The sequence below is a fragment of the Mauremys reevesii genome, linkage group 19 (genome assembly GCF_016161935.1).
Source record: "Mauremys reevesii isolate NIE-2019 linkage group 19, ASM1616193v1, whole genome shotgun sequence".
Lineage (NCBI taxonomy): Eukaryota > Metazoa > Chordata > Testudines > Geoemydidae > Mauremys > Mauremys reevesii.
The window spans coordinates 24,039,188-24,058,289 of NC_052641.1; the positions used below are offsets into that span (position 1 = coordinate 24,039,188).

Genomic DNA, 19,102 nt, shown 5'->3' on the forward strand with positions numbered 1-19,102 from the left:
CCCCAAAACTTAAAAGCTTAGTGGATTCAGATATTTGCAAAGACTCATGTTTGCCTAAAACATTAGCATGATCTTTATAGAGGACACTACGGAAAATTAAACAAACAGTTTTATAATGCAAATGGTGACAGAAATTAACTTTAGCATCTTCCAAGCTACACTAGCGTAAGGCTCCCATGATCTCTAACTGAATCGTTTTCCTCCATACAGTGTTATGAGTTCTGAACCAAATTCATACTATAAAACAAGTATCTATGCCTGTCAGTTTCCAAACAACTTGATGTTTAATGAGAAAAAGCTGGCCAATATAATTGACAGATCCATAGTATGCAAAAGGTTTATGCCTTAACAGCAAACTTCCGGACAGGGTACAGGCGCTCTTTTCGCTGCTGTTTTTTGGTCTTCAAACTTTCTTCGTACTTATTTAATCTGCGGCGCATGGCACGAGTCTTCTTCGGCCGTAGGTCAAGAGGCTTGTACTTTTTGCCCTTTTTGCAAAAAAAACACAACAAATGAGCATCAAAAGTGGTTGTGTGGTTTTTTTTACCCTTGCCACTGCATCCACGCTGTTCAGTAATCTGCAGAGGATCTGTGTGTGTACAAGTGCAGAAAGCTATCCTGCCTGTTGGTACTGCATGGAGAGCAGGGGCTAAAACTTCCCTATGCCGTTCATGTGTATGACATACTCTTCTCCACTAGGAAATGGCATTATCCTCACAGCTGCTGAGTAGTGTACCAACCATCAGTCACTACCAGCCATTTTACTAGACAGGACTTCAGCCTAAAGTTGGGTGATTCCTGATTTTATTAATTCCAGGAGTCTGCCAGTACCTCTGGAAGTATTCACTTGGGCACCTGCTCTAGATAATCCTGGTGTACAGGAAAGAATGTGGACCATGAGAAATAACACACTGCCTGAGGGGAAAAACAAAACAAACAACCTGTTCCAGTGTTCTCAATGATTTCATCCCTCAGGACTGCCAATCTTTACGAATGTATTTTCCAACAGAGCACTTACACCTGTGCCTACTAGAAAGCACACAAAACCAGATAACAGAGTTACATGCTGTCCAGTAGAAGAATCCTTTAGCAAGAACAGATTCACACTGCATCTACTCAATTCAGAGCAGTGCTGGGTGTTAGTCTTGCAATAAACAATATTTTGAAAAGGGACCATTATAATATGAGATTAATGTTATACTTTCCCCAGGATTAGAACATTTGAAACAAAATCTCATTTGCAGAATTATTCTTGCAGCTAGCTGGGTCTCTTGCCTCACAACTCTACCCACATATATGAAAATAGCCAGAAAGGAATGTAGGGTAGGGCCTAATAAAGTACAAAGTTTGGACTTACTTTGTAAAATTTCCTCAGGTTCTCTTTCTGGGTCTGGTTGATGACAGTCAGCACTCTGGCAATGGATTTGCGGACAACCCGGCTGCAGAGTAAAGAAACAGGCCTCAAAACACAGACAATAAAAGGCTTAAAACTAGCAAGTACTTTACAAAATATGTAAGAGGAACTATAGGATTAGGGTAACGGAAGCACTGCCTGAGAATTCTCTCTTACTATATTCAAGATATAGTCATTTTACTCTTAACAATTAGAATCTTACCACCCAGGAGCTTTCCCTCTACCCAAACACTAAACTAACTCCCCTTCTCCTGTCTAGTCTGCATTTGTTTCCTCCTCTTCCAGCCATGCTTCTCTTCAATGCTACCTACTCTCAGGACAAGGATGGTATTGCTACATCATATATCTCAACTGTGCCACATCAACAAGCAGCAGCCTGTCTCTATTAGGTGAGGAAACTGCTACAGCAATATCAGTTGTAAGAAGTAATGCTCCCTTCCCCTTACAACAGGCTCAGCACATACTCACACACCACAGCTTATGGCTGGGGTTAGATGAGGGCTGAAGCACCTGTAGCCTAATATAACGCTGGGGCCAGGGGCCCTGGAGAGGCCCCACCTTGAGGCACAGCACGGCGAGACAGAGGCGGGAGTTCTGATCAGCCCAATGCAGCTGCAGCGTCACAGCCCCACTCTCGCCGCAGGCTCACGGCCAGGCCCCTAAGTGGGAGCCAGAGCGAGCGTCCCCCGGGGCTTGGACTTACATCTTGGACAGCTTGGAGGCGGCTCCGCCAGTCACCTTGGCCACCCGCAGCTGGGACAGCTCCACCTTCAGGTCATCCAGCTGCTTCAGCAGCTCCTCCTTCTTCTTCCCTCGCAGGTCGCGGGCCTTGATCTTAGCCTGCCAAGGAGAGCGAGAGCCCGCTCAGACCCCGGCCGGCCGGTCCGCCCGCCTCCCGGAGCCTCCCCCGAGCCCAGCCGGCCTCAAGCCAGGCCCGGCCCCCGCCCCCGCCTCTCCCCGGGCCCGGCCCGCCCCTCTCCCCCCCTCAGACCCCGGCCGGCCCGTTTACCGGAGCCCAGCCGGCTTCAAGCCAGGCCCGGCCCCCGCCCCCGCCTTTCCCCGGGCCCAGCCCGCCCCTGAGCCCGGACCCCACGGGCCACCCAGCGCGGCCTAGCGCCAGCCCCGCAGAGTCCCCGCGGCGCCGGCTCCCCCGCCCCCGGCCTGTGCCAGCCGCCCCCGCCCGAGGGACTAGCCGGGCCTCGGGGGGACCGGCCGGGCCTCCTGACCCTCCCGCACTCCGGGGGCCGCCCCCTCCCCGCGGATGGCTCCGGATTAGAGCTGCGAGGGGTCCCGGCCGCAGAACTCACTCACCATGTCGGCAGCGGCTCGGAGCGAAAGGACGGAAGCCGAGCGAGGCCAGAAGTTAGAACGCGAAAGAGCCTGAGGGGGCGGGATCAACCAATCCGGTCTCACAGTGCAGGGGTGATGGGAGGAGCCGGCACACTGCAACTCGCCCCCTGCAGACTCGCCGCGCAATGGTACAGCCCGCTACAGAGCGCCCAGCCTTGGGGAGGGGTGGGAGTCCTGCGGTCCAGAGTCAATAGAATTCGTTACTCGATGCACGCATGTTAATGTTTAGCAATCCCAGCACTTGCTGCCATTCTAATAAAATCAGCCAATATAATAAGTATAGTAACGACCAAGTAATTATATTGCATCAGGCTGGGATTCTGCAGTGGCTCAGCATATGGGCAGGCCCAGGGCTTCAATGGGGGCTCTGCATGGATCCCTTGCATGATCAGGTACTGTGCCTCTCAGGGCATGTCCACACTAGCGACGGGCAGCAATCGATCCAGCGAGGGTCAGTTTATCATGTCTAGTATTGACATGATAAATCAACTGCCGATCGCTCTAGCCCCGACTCCGGTACTCCACCGCAATGAAAAGTGCAAGGGGAATCTCTGGGAGAGCGTCTCCGGGCCACACAGCACAGTGAAGACACCACAGTAAGTAGATCTTAGTACGTTGACTTCAGCTACGTTATTCACATAGCTGAAGTTGTGTAACTTAGATCGATCTCCCCCCATAGTGTAGACCAGCCCTTATACTCGGATTGATCTGTGAGTATCTAATGTAACAGGTAACAGTAGCTCTCAAGATACAGAATGATAATGTACCATAACTACTGCTCTGTAACATTCCATGTTACAATGGCGGGCTGATAAATCAGACCTGATCACTAGGGCCTTAGAGAGTAAGAGGTTAATGCTGTCTGAGGATACTGTGCAAGGCACTGATGTGACCCGCTGTAAAGACAATTAAAATGCTAAAATCCATCTTAACTGGGTAGTGTCAACTTGAAAATCATGCTTCTTTTTGAAAATGGTGTTCCTGCTATTATTAATGGGACATCTGAGGCCCTGAACCTGCAGTTGATTCCAGATGGGTAGACCAAGAGTCTCCTCATGGGCACAGGATCTACCTGCATGGATCCAACTGCGAGACTGAAGCTTTAGGTTGATGTAACAGAGATCAGAGAAAAATATATTTTCTCAGTTTGTATTTGTGCATTTGACAAGCGTCATAAAAACAGTATCCAGTTTGTTCCATCTTCATCATGCCAGAGCAACCCGAGAACTGCATGTTTAAAATTATCTGAATGATCAAAAGGTGAAGCATGAAGTAGAACCAGTCTATCTAGGTGTGACCTTAGACCACACACTGAGTTACTATGCCCACCTGAAGAAGACAACAGCTAAAGTTAAGATGCACAATAATCTTTTTAGCAAGCTGGCAGGTTCATCATGGGGTGCTTGTGCTCCAGCTTCGCGGACGTCAGGTCTTGCCACCTCGTATTCCGTGGCGGAGTGCTACGCTCCAGTTTTGGAGTCGAACACTAGCTGTTGTCTTCTTCAGGTGGGCATAGTAACTCAGTGTGTGGTCTAAGGTCACATGCCAAACTGGTGGATATGCAGTTACATGCTGCCATGCGTATTGTCTCCGGCACCCTGCATCTGACTCCACTCGCATGGCTTCCAGTTCTGAGCAATATCGCTCCTCCTTGTATCAGATGAGAGGTTGCCACTGGCAAGTTACTGGAGAAAGTACAAACCAACCCAAGCCTGCTGCAGCACAATGACCTTTTAAAACCACCAGCTGCACGTTTGCCGTCATGTTGCCCATTATGGTCTCATCCGCCATGCCTGGCGATTAGGGTGGAAACACTCGGGCGAGAGGAATCTGTTATAGTCCCCAGCCAGTCCCTCGTCACTGATGCCACAATCTGCCTGCCTGGTTTTGACCTGCCCCGTCACCAGTGGTCCCTGTTGAAGAGGTTCTGGACCGGGCAAGGTCTCTGTGCAGCCAACCAGTATCGCTGGGGCCTTTGTGACAGCCTTTGGGCAGCTGCGGCACGACACAGCCGATGACGTACCTTATCGCTGAATGCCTGCTGACTAGGTTCAGCCGTGGCCTAGAAGAACTGCATCACACCACTGAAGATGCCATTGCTTGGCTAGATGACCATGCACATGATAAATAAAATTCTCCAGCTGTTTGTGTGTCATTCTTGAGCAGTAGCTATCAGGCAGCCCCTGGTGTAGGCAGCTTCCAGGTGCAGTTCTGCCCCTCCCCGCACGGTGGCGCCCCTGCCTCCCGCACAGCCGCCCCTGTCCGTATCTAAGCAGCAAGAGCCATACTCGCTGTTTCAACCTATCCTGCTAGGGAGATGGCATGAGAGTGACGGGGGCTGCAGCCAGTCAGAGAGCGGAGTCGCCTCCTTGCCGAGCGATGAGCCAATTAGAACCTGGAAAGGGCGGGGAAAGTCCGCCCCCAGTCTAGTCTGAGGCAGCATCCGAGCTCCCCCGGCAGCGAGCGGCAGCGCTAGCGGTAGGAGCAGCTTCGCCGCGGAGCTGGCGGAGGCGGCGCGGATGGTGAGAGGAGCCGCCCGGCAGCGCCTGCCCCGCACTGGCCCGGCCTCCAGGTGAGGGGCTCCGTGTGCGCGCGCACGGGGGGCGCCGGGCAGGAGCTCGGGGGCGGCACGGGGGGGGGCTCCGGCCCGGCGGCAGGAAAAGCGCGTGAAGCCCCGCCCGGCCTGTAGCCCCCGACTCGCCTGCCCCCGCCCTGTAACGGCCCGGGTCCCCGCCTCCCCTGTAGCCCCCGACTCTCCCCAGGCCGCCCCCGCCCTGTAGCCCCCGACTCTCCTTCCCCTCCCCAGTAGCCCCGCCTCCCCCGGCCTGTAGCCCCCGACTCGCCTGCCCCCGCCCTGTAACGGCCCGGGACCCCGCCTCCCCTGTAGCCCCCGACTCTCCCCCAGGCCGCCCCCGCCCTGTAGCCCCCGACTCTCCTTCCCCCTCCCCAGTAGCCTCCGACTCTTTCCCCCGCCTCCCCCGGCCTGTAGCTCCCGACTCGCCTGCCCCCTCGCCCTGTAACGGCCCGGGACCCCCCGACTCGCCTGCCCCCGCCCTGTAACGGCCCGGGACCCCACATGCCCCCGACTCTCCTTTCCCCCGCCCTGTAATCGCCCGGGACCCCTGCCTGCCCCCGCCACTCTTACCCCCGCTCTGTCCCTCCTGCCCCGAGCCCCGCTGCCCTGTGCAGTGCCCCCTGCTGTGCTCTATTCCCTGTGCCTTGCCTGGTCCCTCCCCCTCCGGCAGCCCGGCTCACCTGCCCCACTGGACCCTCTCCTCCTTGAGCTCCTGGGGACCCGGCCCGTGCTCAGAGCCGAGCGGGCTGCTGGTGCCTACCTAGTGCTGAATGATGCCAGGGAGGTCAGGGTGGCAGGGCGGACCCTGGAGCCTGTTCCCCCTCTGCCCTTCCTGGTGCTCGTTCCCCTGGCCCTCCAGGTCACTGCCTTCTCTCTCTTTCCCACCTCCAGAACAGCAGGCCTGGTGGAGAAGCCTTCTCGCAAACGGAAATCCAGGTAAGATGGTGATTTCCCATCCCCCTCCTTTACTTTGGTGATGGCTGACTGTGGATAGGCAAAACAGACCTTCTTCCACACCATGCCTCATTGCTCTCACAGACACTTCTACAGAGCCTCCTGCTACAAGATCAGGCTCAAGATTGGCATAAGCAAAAGTGAAGCACATTGAAATCAGTGGGAGTTGTGTTCCAGTGTGTTCAGTCAAAAAATGAACTGCTCTGTTAGTCCAAGAGACCCTAGTCAAGTGACATGTCTGTGAATTTCCTAGGAGAGGGTGAGGGGATTGTAAAATGGTGTCAAAGCTGCAGACCAAGGCAGATAATGCATTGTAGTGTAATGTACCTAATGCAGGTGATAGAAAAACACACACTGGAGAAAATAGATTCTCTGCTTGGAAAGATCTTGAGTATCTAAGAACCATAGAAGTGATTCTAAAGGCAACAGGGGTTTTCTTTCCCACTCCATATGTATATATCTCTGGAGGTGCCAATAGGGAGATGCCTTTGCTTGCATTTAGGCATGCAAGTTTCTGTGTCTTTTTATTCACCCAGAAGAGAAATGTCTGCAAATCCTTGCTGCTGCCTTGTTCTGTGCACCTAGCCACCTTTCTGGAGGCTAGTTTTCCCTTGCTCTCAACATTAAATTTCTGAGGAGAGGGAAGGGGATTCTGTTGTTAGTCTCGAATATTCTCCAGATTCTGCCTGGTTCGGTGTGGGTTTCATGGCTCTTTTCAGTTGATGGTTTCTGCTTTGTTACAGCCTCTGACAGCAGGAGTCTAAAAGTGTTAATGTTTTGTAGGGGGGAAGGTTTGACAATGAGAAACATACACAACAGTCCAAATACTGACATGCATGAGATCTTTGTGAGTAAATATTTTATTCCTGCAGTCTCCAGACTGGTTAGTATAGAGTGAGTGGTGCTGGCCCATTTCCTTTTCCATTTGCTAAATTGCATTAAAAGAGGCCACAAATAATTTCCTAATTTTTTATATGCTGTGGATCTCACAGGAATGTTGCGTGAAGGCAAGTAGCAGAGAAGATAGTTTGTGCCACAGTGAATTGGAAGGGAGGTTGTCTTAGAGCAAGTGTCTCTACTAAGGTGTGGGCCACCCTCTGGAAAAAGTTTAGGGGCCCCTTACTTGCTTTCTTCCTCCTGTGTCTGCTGTTCATGCTTTGAACTCCTGCAGTACTGCTGTGCCTTAAGGGCTATTAAAATGAATTCCATTTTCATCAGTTGATTGATAGGATGCCCAATGGGTTTTGGGGCTAGGCAGTACAGACTGACAAAGTCAGTTCAGCAGAGAGAGATTTGGGTCGGGAGGGAGATGGAAAAAGCTGCATGTATGTGTTGAGAATTTTATTCACAAACTGAAATATTTATAAATATGCTTGTTAATAGTTGTGTTGTGCATTGTTATTGCTTCTCTCTCTCTCCCTGTTACTTACTGTAAGAATTGCGGTGACCAAGGTCTTGGTCCTGAGCACTTGACTCAGTCCAAACTCCATTGATCCAAGGGTCTTACTCTGATCTCCTGCCACTGAGAACAGGAAGTGACTCCACAAAAGTCTGTTGAGTTGCAGTGGTAAAAAGCTTTGGGGGCTAGTTATTACTTGAGACTTAGGACTTGTCTCCACTAAGGAATTGTAGTAAAAATTTCCTAATGTAGTTAACATAATTTCAGTTCCACTGGTGGGAGCCCTCATGTAGATGGGTGGCAGACAGCTGCTGGCATTCTAAATGCTTTTCCATGTAGGCCTGCTCTGCACTGGGTTAAACAATATAACAATTAAAACCTCAGCGTACCCAGGAACCCCCTGTCTGCACTGTCTCTCCCACCAGTGCTACCAGCAACAAAGCTGAAATGGTAATGGCAGTCATGGGGAATTTTAGCAAAAATATCCTAGTGTAGAGACAGCCACAGTGGTTTACAGAAGCAGCTACTCTTGAGTGCATTTACTGACCTTACATGAACACAGTTGCATAAGAGTTGTAACTTTCATTGCTCAGTCCATTGAACGTGTAAGTGATTAGGACCCTTAGCATCACACCTGACTGTAGATTAGATTTGTGGAAAAAAACATTTAATTTTTATCTGAGATTAATCGGCCTGCCCCTTCCTGTCCTGCCCCCACTCTTTGAATGGTTTGGGGAGTCTTTGTAAGCCAAGCAGTATTTTATTTTAATTGGAACAAACATTGAGTCACTTAGTGACAAGCAAGAGCATCATTCTCCATCAGTCAGGGCTGCCAAAATAATGCAGATAGGATACACAACTACAGCAGCCAGCTACTACGCTACAGAAAATGAGGATCTCTTTACAGAAACCATTTGTGAGGAAAGGAAAGTCTGAAAGTCTTGTCTCTCAAATTGTGTTACAGAGAAAACCAGCTATTTTAATATTGGTCTTCGAAGGAAACTGCTGGAATTCTACTGGAAATCAATTTCCCAACTAAATATGGGAAGCTTTCCTCCCTTCCCTCACCGAGACACTAACTTGGTTAAACTGTAACTGTAGAGACATGTGAAAATAATGGCACCCTGTTAATGTTCCCAACACTCACGTGAAAGGTCAGATCTATATTGTAACAATTACATAAGCCTATAGCAGTTGGCGGGAGAAATGGGTACCTTATTTGAATTATGTTGTCTGTTTCTATATTGCTGCTATTTATAAAGCATCCAAAGTTTGCCAAGTGCTTTACAGACAAATAGGGAGACAGAGTCCCTGTGCTAAGGAGTTTGCAACCTGTCTCAGTTCTAAAAACACTTTGTCTGAAAAACAGCATTGGAAAAATAACTCTTTGCCAGAGGGCTGTGCTGTATAAATGTACCATTAACATGCTAAACACTTAAGAATGATGATCTCCATGCATACCAAACTGCAAATTTTTGTCTTGCTAGTGGGGCTCTGGTCTATGATTGGAGGCCACTGCTGCACGACTTCTGCTCGCACTGTACACCATTTTTACACTGGTTTAACGCCACTGACTTTAATGGAGTTCTGACTTTCACTAGAGTGAAAGAAGAATCGTACTCTATGTGTAGGTATGAATTTGATAATCTGGATTCATCATTTTGCTGGCTCACCTGTTGTTAGGCATGGGGACACGAGGCAGTGGGAGAGGAATTCCAGTATGAAAGAGTCTGAAATCTCCTGAGAGGAGGCTAGTTTAAATTAATTTAAATGTTTAAATTAACCGCTATCTAATGTTGTATTTTAAAATGAACAGTGAAGTAAAATCAAAAGGCTGTATTATGGAAGTGTATGGATGTGGTGTGTGGCACTCTTCGCAGTGCCCTAGAGAACACTCTGATGGAAGGAAATCAGGGCTGTGCCGGCAAAACTCCCCCTATTCATTTCTCTAGAAATCATGATTGTTGCAGACTTAGGTCTTGGGTCTCTAACATAGGTTACTTGTATAAGAGAGGTAGCCATGTTAGTCTGTATCTACAAAAACAACAAAGAGTCTGGTGGTACCTTTAAGACTAACAGATTTATTTGGGCATAAGCTTTTGTGGGTAAAAAACCCACTGCATTGCATCTGAAGAAGTGGGTTTTTAGCAGGAAAGCTTATGCCCAAATAAATCTGTTAGCTTTTAAGGTGCCTCTGGACTCCTCATAGGTTACTTGCCATGCGTATGCAAGCTCCACTTGGGGGGGGGTGATTTCAAGCAACCCGCTGTACTCCATTCTTAGCCTACTTGTTCTGGCACAAGGGGGCAGCATAAAAGAATGGAGGGGGGTGTGTGAAGCACAGAGGGTAAGCAGAGGTCTGCTTCCATAAAGTGTGCTAATTAGCTGCCTACATAAACATTACTTAGCTATTTACATGTGCCAAGGGAGCCCAGTAGGGTCCTGTAATCGGATTCAGTCTGGTTCCCGCAGGATGTTGGGCAGAAAGGGAAGAATGTGATCCCAAAAAGCCTTGGTGGGGAGACTTCCTCTTTGAAGTCTTGTTAATTATTACTGTTGTTGTAATAGAACAAAGACCAGACACTGAATTTCGTGATGTAATTAAACCTTCCTTACGATTGCAGAAGCTGGAACACAGGGAGTTCCCTGCTTGGTGGTAAAGAATTGGTCTTGAAATGATTTCTGATCTGGAGGGTGAATCTCCAGGACACTGATATACTCTGCACATGATTCTCATACTTTACTTTCTCTCCTCTCTGACCTGGAGGGAGGGCAGCAAACCAATCTGATGGCTCTCTTTGAGCTTATACTGTCTTCTCCTGTCTTAGTGGAGTACAGTTCCAGTTGGAAGGCAGCCACCAACACCCTTGCTGAGAATACTAACAAGATGTAGGATGATATGATTACTGCCCTCTAGTTCAGGAGCTAGCCTGACATGCCATTTGGGCTATCTAGGCAATAATCCAACTTGCTGTGAGTACGTCTCCAAATGATCTAAGCCACATTAGCACCATGTTATGTGGTATTATAGCAGTGTCTCTAGATTGAAAAGGGTTAAACCGTCAGTAGCTTTCTGAGGAAGCAAAAAAATTGTCCTGTAACTCAGATGCTTTCCAGGAACTTGGCTCATGTGAGAGGCATGTGCTTTTCCACACTGCTTAAGGTGATGGCTTAGTTCAAGGGGCCCAGAATTGGCTCACCCAACAGTTGTTGGCAACTTGCCACCTAATGTGCATGAAATAGAACTGACTGTGAACCCTGCCCCCATCTCTAATGCGGAGGGACAGATCTGAGCTCCGATTTGCCTTGCTCTAGCTCTGCTTGGCTGTGTGGGTTGAACTGGGCATGCTGCTTAGGCTGTAGAGTCTGTGATAAAGCTCCATGGACTGTACTGAGCTCCAAGGCTGCATTTTGGTAGTTTGTCATTTTAACGTACTCAACCCTTGCTGTATTTCAGCAACCTGTCTGCCTTCTAGCCTGTTCCCCTTTCACCCCCTGGTTTCATGAAGTGCTCCAGACCTGTGCAGAGTAGTGGTTTGTTTAAGACTACTGCTGTGATCTTGTGGCTTGTGTGTTTTCTTGAGTATGTGGCAAAATTCACTACTGACACTTTGCTGCAAAAAAAACCCACAGAATAGTTCAGTTTGTGAAATTTAAATACTTTGGCACATCAGCCTTCAACAGAGGATGGTCTTGGTTTTTCGCAGACTAGATTGCTCAGACATTCTTTTCCTTCTTTCACTTACCAGCATCCTAAGTTAGCATTTATGATTATTGGTATTATAGTAGAGCCTAAGAGCACCAGTCATGGGTTGGTACCTTGTTGCATTAGGTGCTGCATGAACACATGAGATGGTTCCTGTCCTAAAGATATTAGGATGTAACTTAAATTACTAACATAATGCAGCATTGGATGTGGTGTGACACTTACAATGCTTGTGATCAAATTGCTGGTGACAGGGCAGCGCACTTCTTTCCAACCATTTTCAGTAAGAACATCCTAAATCAATGTGTGTTAAAACCCCAGATCTCCTTTGACCCATCCACTGGGGCTTCCTAGGCCTCTGATCCAGAAGCTGGCTGCTTCAGTGACTGATTTATTTTTATTAACATGCTGGTAATTAAGTTGGTATGAGGGAAGAAAAGGGGACCTGCTGTGGGGACATCTTTGGACTTTGCCTCTTGTATTCAAGATAGAAAAGGGGTCATGAGCGTCAGTGAATGGGGAGAGCATGGAGTGCACAGACTGGACTAATGTGGAACAAATTGCCAGAGGCAGCAATGTAAGGAAGAGAGAGTGTATGGAAGGGAGCTGGCTACGTCCTTGCATGAGAAGCAAGAGGATGTAGCCCCATATAGGGGATGTAGGGTTGTAGACAATCTAATTTCATTCTAGGGAAAAACCAGTCCGGAAAGGACCTGACTTCCAACAGGCCAGCGTGGGGAGACTTAGTTGAGGCTGAAATTCTAGAACTGACTCCCCATTCTTGAAATTAGATTAATTAAAATATGAAAACAAATAAGAGGCAAGTTAGGCCCAGCCACAACTTGTCTTGGGACAAATAAGATCAAGTGAGTGAGCTGTGGAGATGCTGGATCTTGGCTAGAATCAGCTCTGGGGTGGGAATGTGATGCATTGTGTAGTGTTGGAGGGGGTGCCGCAGGTCCTTTTGACAGCCCTCTTCAGTGGGTGAGAAAGGGAAGAAATTTAGAAAGGAGCCAGTCTCGTGCAGTTTCTGGCAGGTCTTGAGTTATAGCAAAATAAACAAACCAGTATGTGCAGCACAGGTGAGAGCCTCCACCTGCTACGGGTTAGTCTTGCGTTCTGAAAGACGCTGTCTCTTGGGTGTTTGTCTGGAAACTTGAGCTCATGTTTACTTGTGAAGCAGGAGAACTCCGATGCTTGCACACTGATTTAAATGGAACACTTGTGATGAAATAGCCCTGGGAGGCAGTTGCTGTTCAGAATGACTTGGCCAGTAAGATTTTTTTTTTACTCTCTTTTTAAATAGAAAAGCTGAGTTCTCATTTGGCTCTTCTTGCAGAATGCTTTTTTAGAAATAGGTAAATATATCATTAATAACCTAAAATACAGCATAATGGGCTCAGAATGATTAAAGCTAGCTTCTCAGTGACTGTTTCAGTTTTATCTGTGTGCTGTTCTCCACATTCTAGGTACAGTTGTATAACTAGCACTCTGATGTGTTAAACAGTTAACTTGGCATTTCTGATTATAGTAATGAAGAGAATCAGCATATCAAGCATCTTGTGTTACCCATGGCTGATGGTTATAAGTTGTTCGTTGATGTAGCGTTCCTTGGATGCAACATTACAGAGGTGCAGCGAACCTTACTTGCACTGATGTATTATCCTTGCTACCTTTTTGTGAGGTAGGTGATTACTCATGGACAGGGAAAATGAGACCGAGAAATGACTTCAGGTCCCACAGTTAGTTGGGGCAGAGCTGGGGATATTGAACTGTTCTAAAATCTGTAAGGACATGGTGACCAGGAAGAATCAGTTCAATTCACTACAGATAAACAAAAGGAAGTATTATTATATCAGGTAATTTTAAATACAAAGCTTGTTTTGATAAACCTTTTCTATATGTGCAGCATATTTAAGGTACTTTATTTAAATAATTTAAAAATTGTGTATTTTCACTGATTCTAATTACCATCCAAAGAGAGCTTGACATGCATCACAAGTAAAAAATAAGACATCCATCATTTACGATTTTTTATCATAAAAATGTGAAAATTAAATCTAAATAAATGTAAGTTAAACTACATAATTGCTTAAATAATATATACCAGTAGATACTATCTGTAGTACAAACAGTGTAAAGGCTGTATTTAGTTGTAAATCAACATGTTTTTAATGAGAATGCCCTTTGATTTAATGTTTACATTTGTACTGTTATTTTTTCAAACAAAGTTTCCTGCTTGCTGATTTAAATCTGACTTACATTGCTTTGATTTAAATCAGTCCTCACTGTACTGAACCATGTTAGCTTTATCTTCTAATCATTAGACATACACTCCCTTTTTGCCAGTGTCTCTAGTCTACCACAAAATATATTTCCTGGGGTTGGAGGGGAGGCAAGTCTTTACACCAAGTCTCTCAAGGAGGATTCCATGTTTAGTAGAAGAGTGTTCCTCTCAGTAGGGGGAGGGAGGACTCTGGTGGAGTGAAAGGTTCCTGGAAGCAACAGTAATTGAGACACCTTCCCTATAATACATTGGCAGGTGTCTGCATCTCATCTTTGTTTCTTCAAACCAGAGGAGGAAGGAGCAGACCTGCAGAGAGAAATTTGAGGCTCCAGTACATCATATTCACTGGGGCCTCACCCCTCCCATTTCACTTTACACAGTTGTTATAGATATTTGAGGGGGACCCCTGGAGCTTGGGGTCCTGGTTCTCCCCCCTGCCCCCATCAGCCCTGGAAAGTGACTTTAAAACCAACCAGGTCTAAAGGCAAAGTTCCTCTTTCTGCTCCGTTCATTGCAGATCTAACCATTTTGCCTTGCAAATGGAAATTGTAGCTAATTTGAAATGTATCCTCTTGTAAGATCACACATACAATTTTCCGTGTGGGTGAGTAAGGCAAAATAATTACTACAATACTAGATAGCAGTAATTATAACAACAACCTCTCCAATAACCACTTCAGTGGCAGTCTTGTCCCCAAAAAAGGTAGGTATACGATTTTCTTTCCTATGTCTGCATTTGGTAAAGCCAGCCCTGTGAGATTCTGAGCATTTCTCAGTTATGTCCTGTAGGAGAGATGTATTGCTGGGGAAATGGATTCCTCTGGGTCTAGCAGCTTAAAATATATGAGAAACTAAGACTTTGGTAGCCCAAGTTTAAGTTGCAGGGAGTAGGGACTGGAATCTGACTTGAATATAGCATTCTTGGGGCCCCCAAGAAATTTCAGTGCCACTTAAACTTCCAGCTTAAAAACAGTATTCTTCCTGCCAAGATGAAGTATGAACTGAAAGCTTTGGGGTGACTTCACAAAGATTCATCTGCCCTCAGATTTATTCACAATGAACTTTGATCACAAAGTATGCAAAAGATTTCTCAAATGCAAAGGATCTGACACCATTGGGAATCGACTGTCTCCTACTCTGGTTAGGATTCTCTTGTTTGCCTTCCCACAAATCCTGTTGCTAAACAGTACAAATTAAAATAGCCCATGAGGTTGCTAGTGCTCCAGAGAGTCTGCAAAGGCCTTATTTTCTGATTTCGTAGCAATGGCTTCCCTGCAACCTTTCTTTCCAGTAGTGTCACCCAGATGCTCGTCACAGAGGAACCTCTGTCATATCAGGATCTCTATATTTAGCATGGCTCTTTGAATGAAGCATCTTGTAGAATAGGGGTAGGCAACCTATGGTATGTGTGCCAAAGGTGGCACACAAGCAGACTTTCAGTGGCACCCACGCTGCCCAGGTCCTGGCCACCGATCGGGGGGCTCTGCATTTTAATTTAATTTTAAATGAAGCTTCTAAAACATTTAAAAAACCTTATTTACTTTACATACAACAATAGTTTAGTTATATATTAGACTTATAGAAAGAGACCTTTGTGACAAAGTTCCTCCTCTACCTTGGTGGTCCCTGCGCTTATTGGCGGATTTGCTTGCCTCAGAGATTCACCATGTGGGTCAGGAAACAGCCCAGAGACCTTTCCCTCTGGTAGAAGCCACAGTCCAGGTCCATTCCTCCTGTGTCTGATCAGGAGTTGGGAGGTTTGGGGGGAACCCGGGCCCACCCTCTAATCTGGGTTCCAGCACAGGGCCCTGTGGACTACAGCTGTCTAGAGTGCCTCCTGGTACAGCTGCACGACAGCTACAACTCCCTGGGCTACTTCCCCATGGCCTCCTCCCAACACCTTCTGTATCCTCACCACAGGACCTTTCTCCTGGTGTCTGATAATGCTTGTACTCCTCAGTCTTCCAGCAATATGTCTTCTCTCAGCTCCTAGCTCCTCACATGCACACTACAAACTGAAGTGAGGTCCTTTTTAACTCAGGTGCCCTGATTAGCCAGCCTAATTGATTCTGGCAGTTTCTTAATTGGCTCCAGGTATCCTAATTAGCCTGCCTGCCTTAGTTGGTTCCAGCAAGTTCCTGCTTGTTCTGGAACTGCCCCTGTTACCTTACCTGGGGAAAAGGGATCTACTTAATCTGGGACTAATATATCTGCCTTCTAACACTCTCCTGTAGCCATCTGGCCTGACCCTGTCACACTTAAAAATGTTAAAATGTATTACTGGCATGCGAAACCTTAAATTAGAGTGAATAAATGAAGACTCGGCACACCACCTCTGAAAGGTTGCCAACCCCTGGTAGAATGAGGGCTATTACAACCAGGTTATCCATGCCTTATTTTCCTCCAGGAGGCTCTCCACTTCCCAGTCCCATGGCAGGGCCTGTTTACAATTTAAGCATTGGTGTTTTGACAAGGGGTGTGATCCCTGGAAAGGAGGAACTAGACACATCCTTGCATTTGTGCACAGTGGTTGCTCAATAGGCCTTGCCATAAGTCCACTACAGCAGTGGTTCTCCACCAGTGGTATGTAGAGGTCTTCCAGGGGGTACATCAACTCATCTAGATATTTGCCTAGTTTTCAACAGACTACATAAAAAGCACTAGCAAAGTCAGTACAAACTAAAATTGCATATGGACAATGATTTGTTTATACCACTCTATATACTATACCTATTGTCTTGCCTGTGGACATCATGACTCACCTAAAGGCACTTTTTGTGAATGTTGTTTTTTATTTTATTCATTTGCCATTTCATTGTGTTTCCTGGTGTGTTTTTTTTTTTCCCTTTTTGCAGACTTTATGCATATCTTTCTCCGTTATATTCTTCCCAATCAGATTTGATCAGCTTACTTTTACCTGTTCTTTACTTTGTGTCAAATACTGTAAATGATCCACTCCACAGATTCCTGCTCAGTGCCTTTGTCCATTAGTTTTAAACAGGACAGGGTAACAGAGCAATCTACAAGTATATTCTAACTCATTCGGTTTAGATGCAGTCCCATCTGAGCTCTCAAAATACTTTGTGCTCTACTAACCTTGAACCTATACTGAAATTATTCTTAAATAACAAAGCACTTGAGTTAAATGAGTGTTGTGAAATTCAATTTCTTTATTGAAAAGACTAGGAGAAATTCCCTGTCTAATCATGTAAAGATTAAAAAAACAACAAAAAAAGGTGATCCAGTGCTCCTGCAACTATCATGTTAAATGGTAGAGAACAATACATAGGAAGTGAGAACATCTGTATCCCGGAGAAATAAAGACCAAGTGCATCCCATCAAACTGATTTCCTGATACTGTTTTGTTTTAAAAGTCAAATCATAAACTTGGAGACTGTAAATCTCACTTGCTTGATCTTTCCCCCATGTTGTGTAAATATAATTGGTCTTACAAACTGTGTTAAGAAACCTTATGGGATTAGTAGAAACACAGATTTCTAATCTATTATGTTTTAGAGACTATGTGGGTCCAAATGTTACCATCCACTAAAGTAATTCATGAGTTTAAAATTATTTGAAAGGAGATTATATAATGTCTATAAATGAATGGTGTCTGTAATTTTATCTTTTTGGCCAATTTTTATTCCAGTGTACTAGGAGTGAAAAGCTGATGCTGTCAAAATAAATAAATATTCTTGTCTTCCCGTTGGTTACTTGCATTGAATAAATGTAGTGAAACTGAAGCTCACAAATCTCCAGGTAACCAACTTTTTTGTTACGATTTCATTCAGGTGACAAGAACTAAAATATATTTGAAAGAACATGGATGTAGGGTTCTGTTCTGGGGGAGAGGAGAGGGTAGGATGTAGTCAAATGTTTAAGAACCAAAGGCAGAATTTTTATTTATGTACTTTTTTTTTTAAGAATGGCCTGAATATCGGGTAGGTAGTGAGAGGCCATTACTGTATTGTTAGTATATGAATAGGGATTAGATGGCCAATGTCTCATTTGTTTTCCCCCAAACTATAAATCAGTGTGATGTGCCACTATTTGTGATGGAGTCAAGCTGCGGCTAAGGAGAGATGAATTCCTGCTGCATGGCAGTGCTTTTTAAAAAATCTCTTTTGGAATGGCTTAAAGCTACATATCAAAACCTTGGCATAATCAGACCACGGATCATACATGTTTTTAATGACTGTAAAATGAGGGTTGGTAGGGATGTAGTCAAGAGAGAGAACCGGAAGAGGTGGAGTTTTTGTGGCTATTTTTAAACATGTACTTAACTCCCTTGCCTCTTAAAATTCCAGTGTGCTGAGCTTCTAAACAACCTCATGGTTAGTATAGAGTTCTGAAAGAATATTGTAATATTTTGAAGCATTTGAATATGCGGGGAATCAAATTAGCTACTTTAAAATGGAAAATGAGTGTCTGATTATGCTTCCTTCGCTCTTACTTTCTCAAATTCTGTGGGGCAATGCTGAATTACAGAGGTGTCTGACTCATAGTTAAGACTGTACCCTGAGGTGTGTTAGCTTGTTTTAGACCTTCCTTACCTTATTTTTTTTTAACTTGGAATTAGGTCATTCCTGTAAACTAATTTGTGATCCCTGTAGGATGGGCTATTCCCCCTCCCTAAGTCTTTCTAGAGTCTAGAATGGTGTGAAATGAGGAGCTACAAAGTGCTTCTTTTTTAAAAATGACCAGTGAGCATATATTACAGTATTCCAGTAACCTTAGAGCTCATACATTCAGTTTACACATAAATCTTGCTGTTAAAGTGTCCTTTATGTATTTCACAACCATACCTTGGACCTATAACACACACATTTAAGTAGCATAGAACTAATTTATGTGTGTAATGGGGAGGCTGCCATTACATTGGCTTCTTCTCTACCAGAAGTCTTGAGCTGTTCCTGCTCAGAGATCAAAGGGAGTGCAGACGTGGCAATTGGTATGAATTTTTGTGGTCTTAAAACAATACAAATTTACTGTTAAGTCTTCAAGGTATTCTGGTATATGACAGAAGGAAATAAGCAATTGTATCTAGCTATTAAAACTTTTTGTCTGTAGTAATTGCTTTTGGTTTAATTGCACTTTCACATGCTGGAACTGCATAGATCTGGAAGGTTTTAACTTTATGGCCTCAAGGTAAGATTTATTCTTGCTTTATCTTGTAGCCCTTTACTGTCTCCCACCCCTCCCCCCCTTTAAACACCTAATAGATCTTTTTACTTTGGCCAAAGAAATCCATTACTGCCCCTGTTACTCTTTAGAGTAAGTCATTTGGCTATAAATTACCTCTTTAATAGATAAATGAATTTTTGTGTGACAGATTGCTTCCTCGGCGAGCTGGCAGTATTTGTAAGCCAAATTGGAATGTGTCCACAGATAACTCTGGTACAACCACAATCCTGTTC

The 19,102-nt window shown here is 45.7% G+C and overlaps 2 protein-coding genes across 3 annotated transcripts in view; one reads left to right on the top strand and one right to left on the bottom strand.

Moving 5' to 3' along the window:
- Positions 1-259: 259 nt before the first annotated feature.
- Positions 260-2,878, bottom strand: RPL35 (ribosomal protein L35). Its single transcript, XM_039507023.1, has 4 exons — positions 2,726-2,878; positions 2,118-2,254; positions 1,358-1,439; positions 260-488 (listed from the first exon to the last, which is right to left on the bottom strand). The coding sequence occupies exons 1-4, from the start codon at positions 2,726-2,728 to the stop codon at positions 339-341; spliced, it is 372 nt and encodes a 123-aa protein (XP_039362957.1). The 5' UTR covers positions 2,729-2,878; the 3' UTR covers positions 260-338.
- A 2,316-nt stretch (positions 2,879-5,194) lies between these two features.
- SCAI (suppressor of cancer cell invasion) overlaps positions 5,195-19,102 on the top strand; it is a 92,869-nt gene continuing 78,961 nt past the window's right edge. For both annotated transcript variants that reach the window (XR_005589933.1, XM_039506719.1), the window contains exons 1-2: positions 5,195-5,336; positions 6,231-6,275. Coding sequence is in view for 1 of the 2 variants with exons in the window: in XM_039506719.1 (XP_039362653.1) it covers positions 5,284-5,336; positions 6,231-6,275 (98 nt within the window). In the remaining variant the exon portion in view is untranslated. The remainder of the gene's footprint in view (positions 5,337-6,230; positions 6,276-19,102) is intronic.

Excerpts from the sequence above, each read along its gene's own strand:
- RPL35 (XM_039507023.1), bottom strand. Across the intron at positions 1,440-2,117 it reads GCCTCCAAGCTGTCCAAGAT|CCGGGTTGTCCGCAAATCCA; the intron begins GTAAGTCCAAGC and ends TTTACTCTGCAG. Across the intron at positions 489-1,357 it reads ACCTGAGGAAATTTTACAAA|GGCAAAAAGTACAAGCCTCT; the intron begins GTAAGTCCAAAC and ends TTTTGCAAAAAG.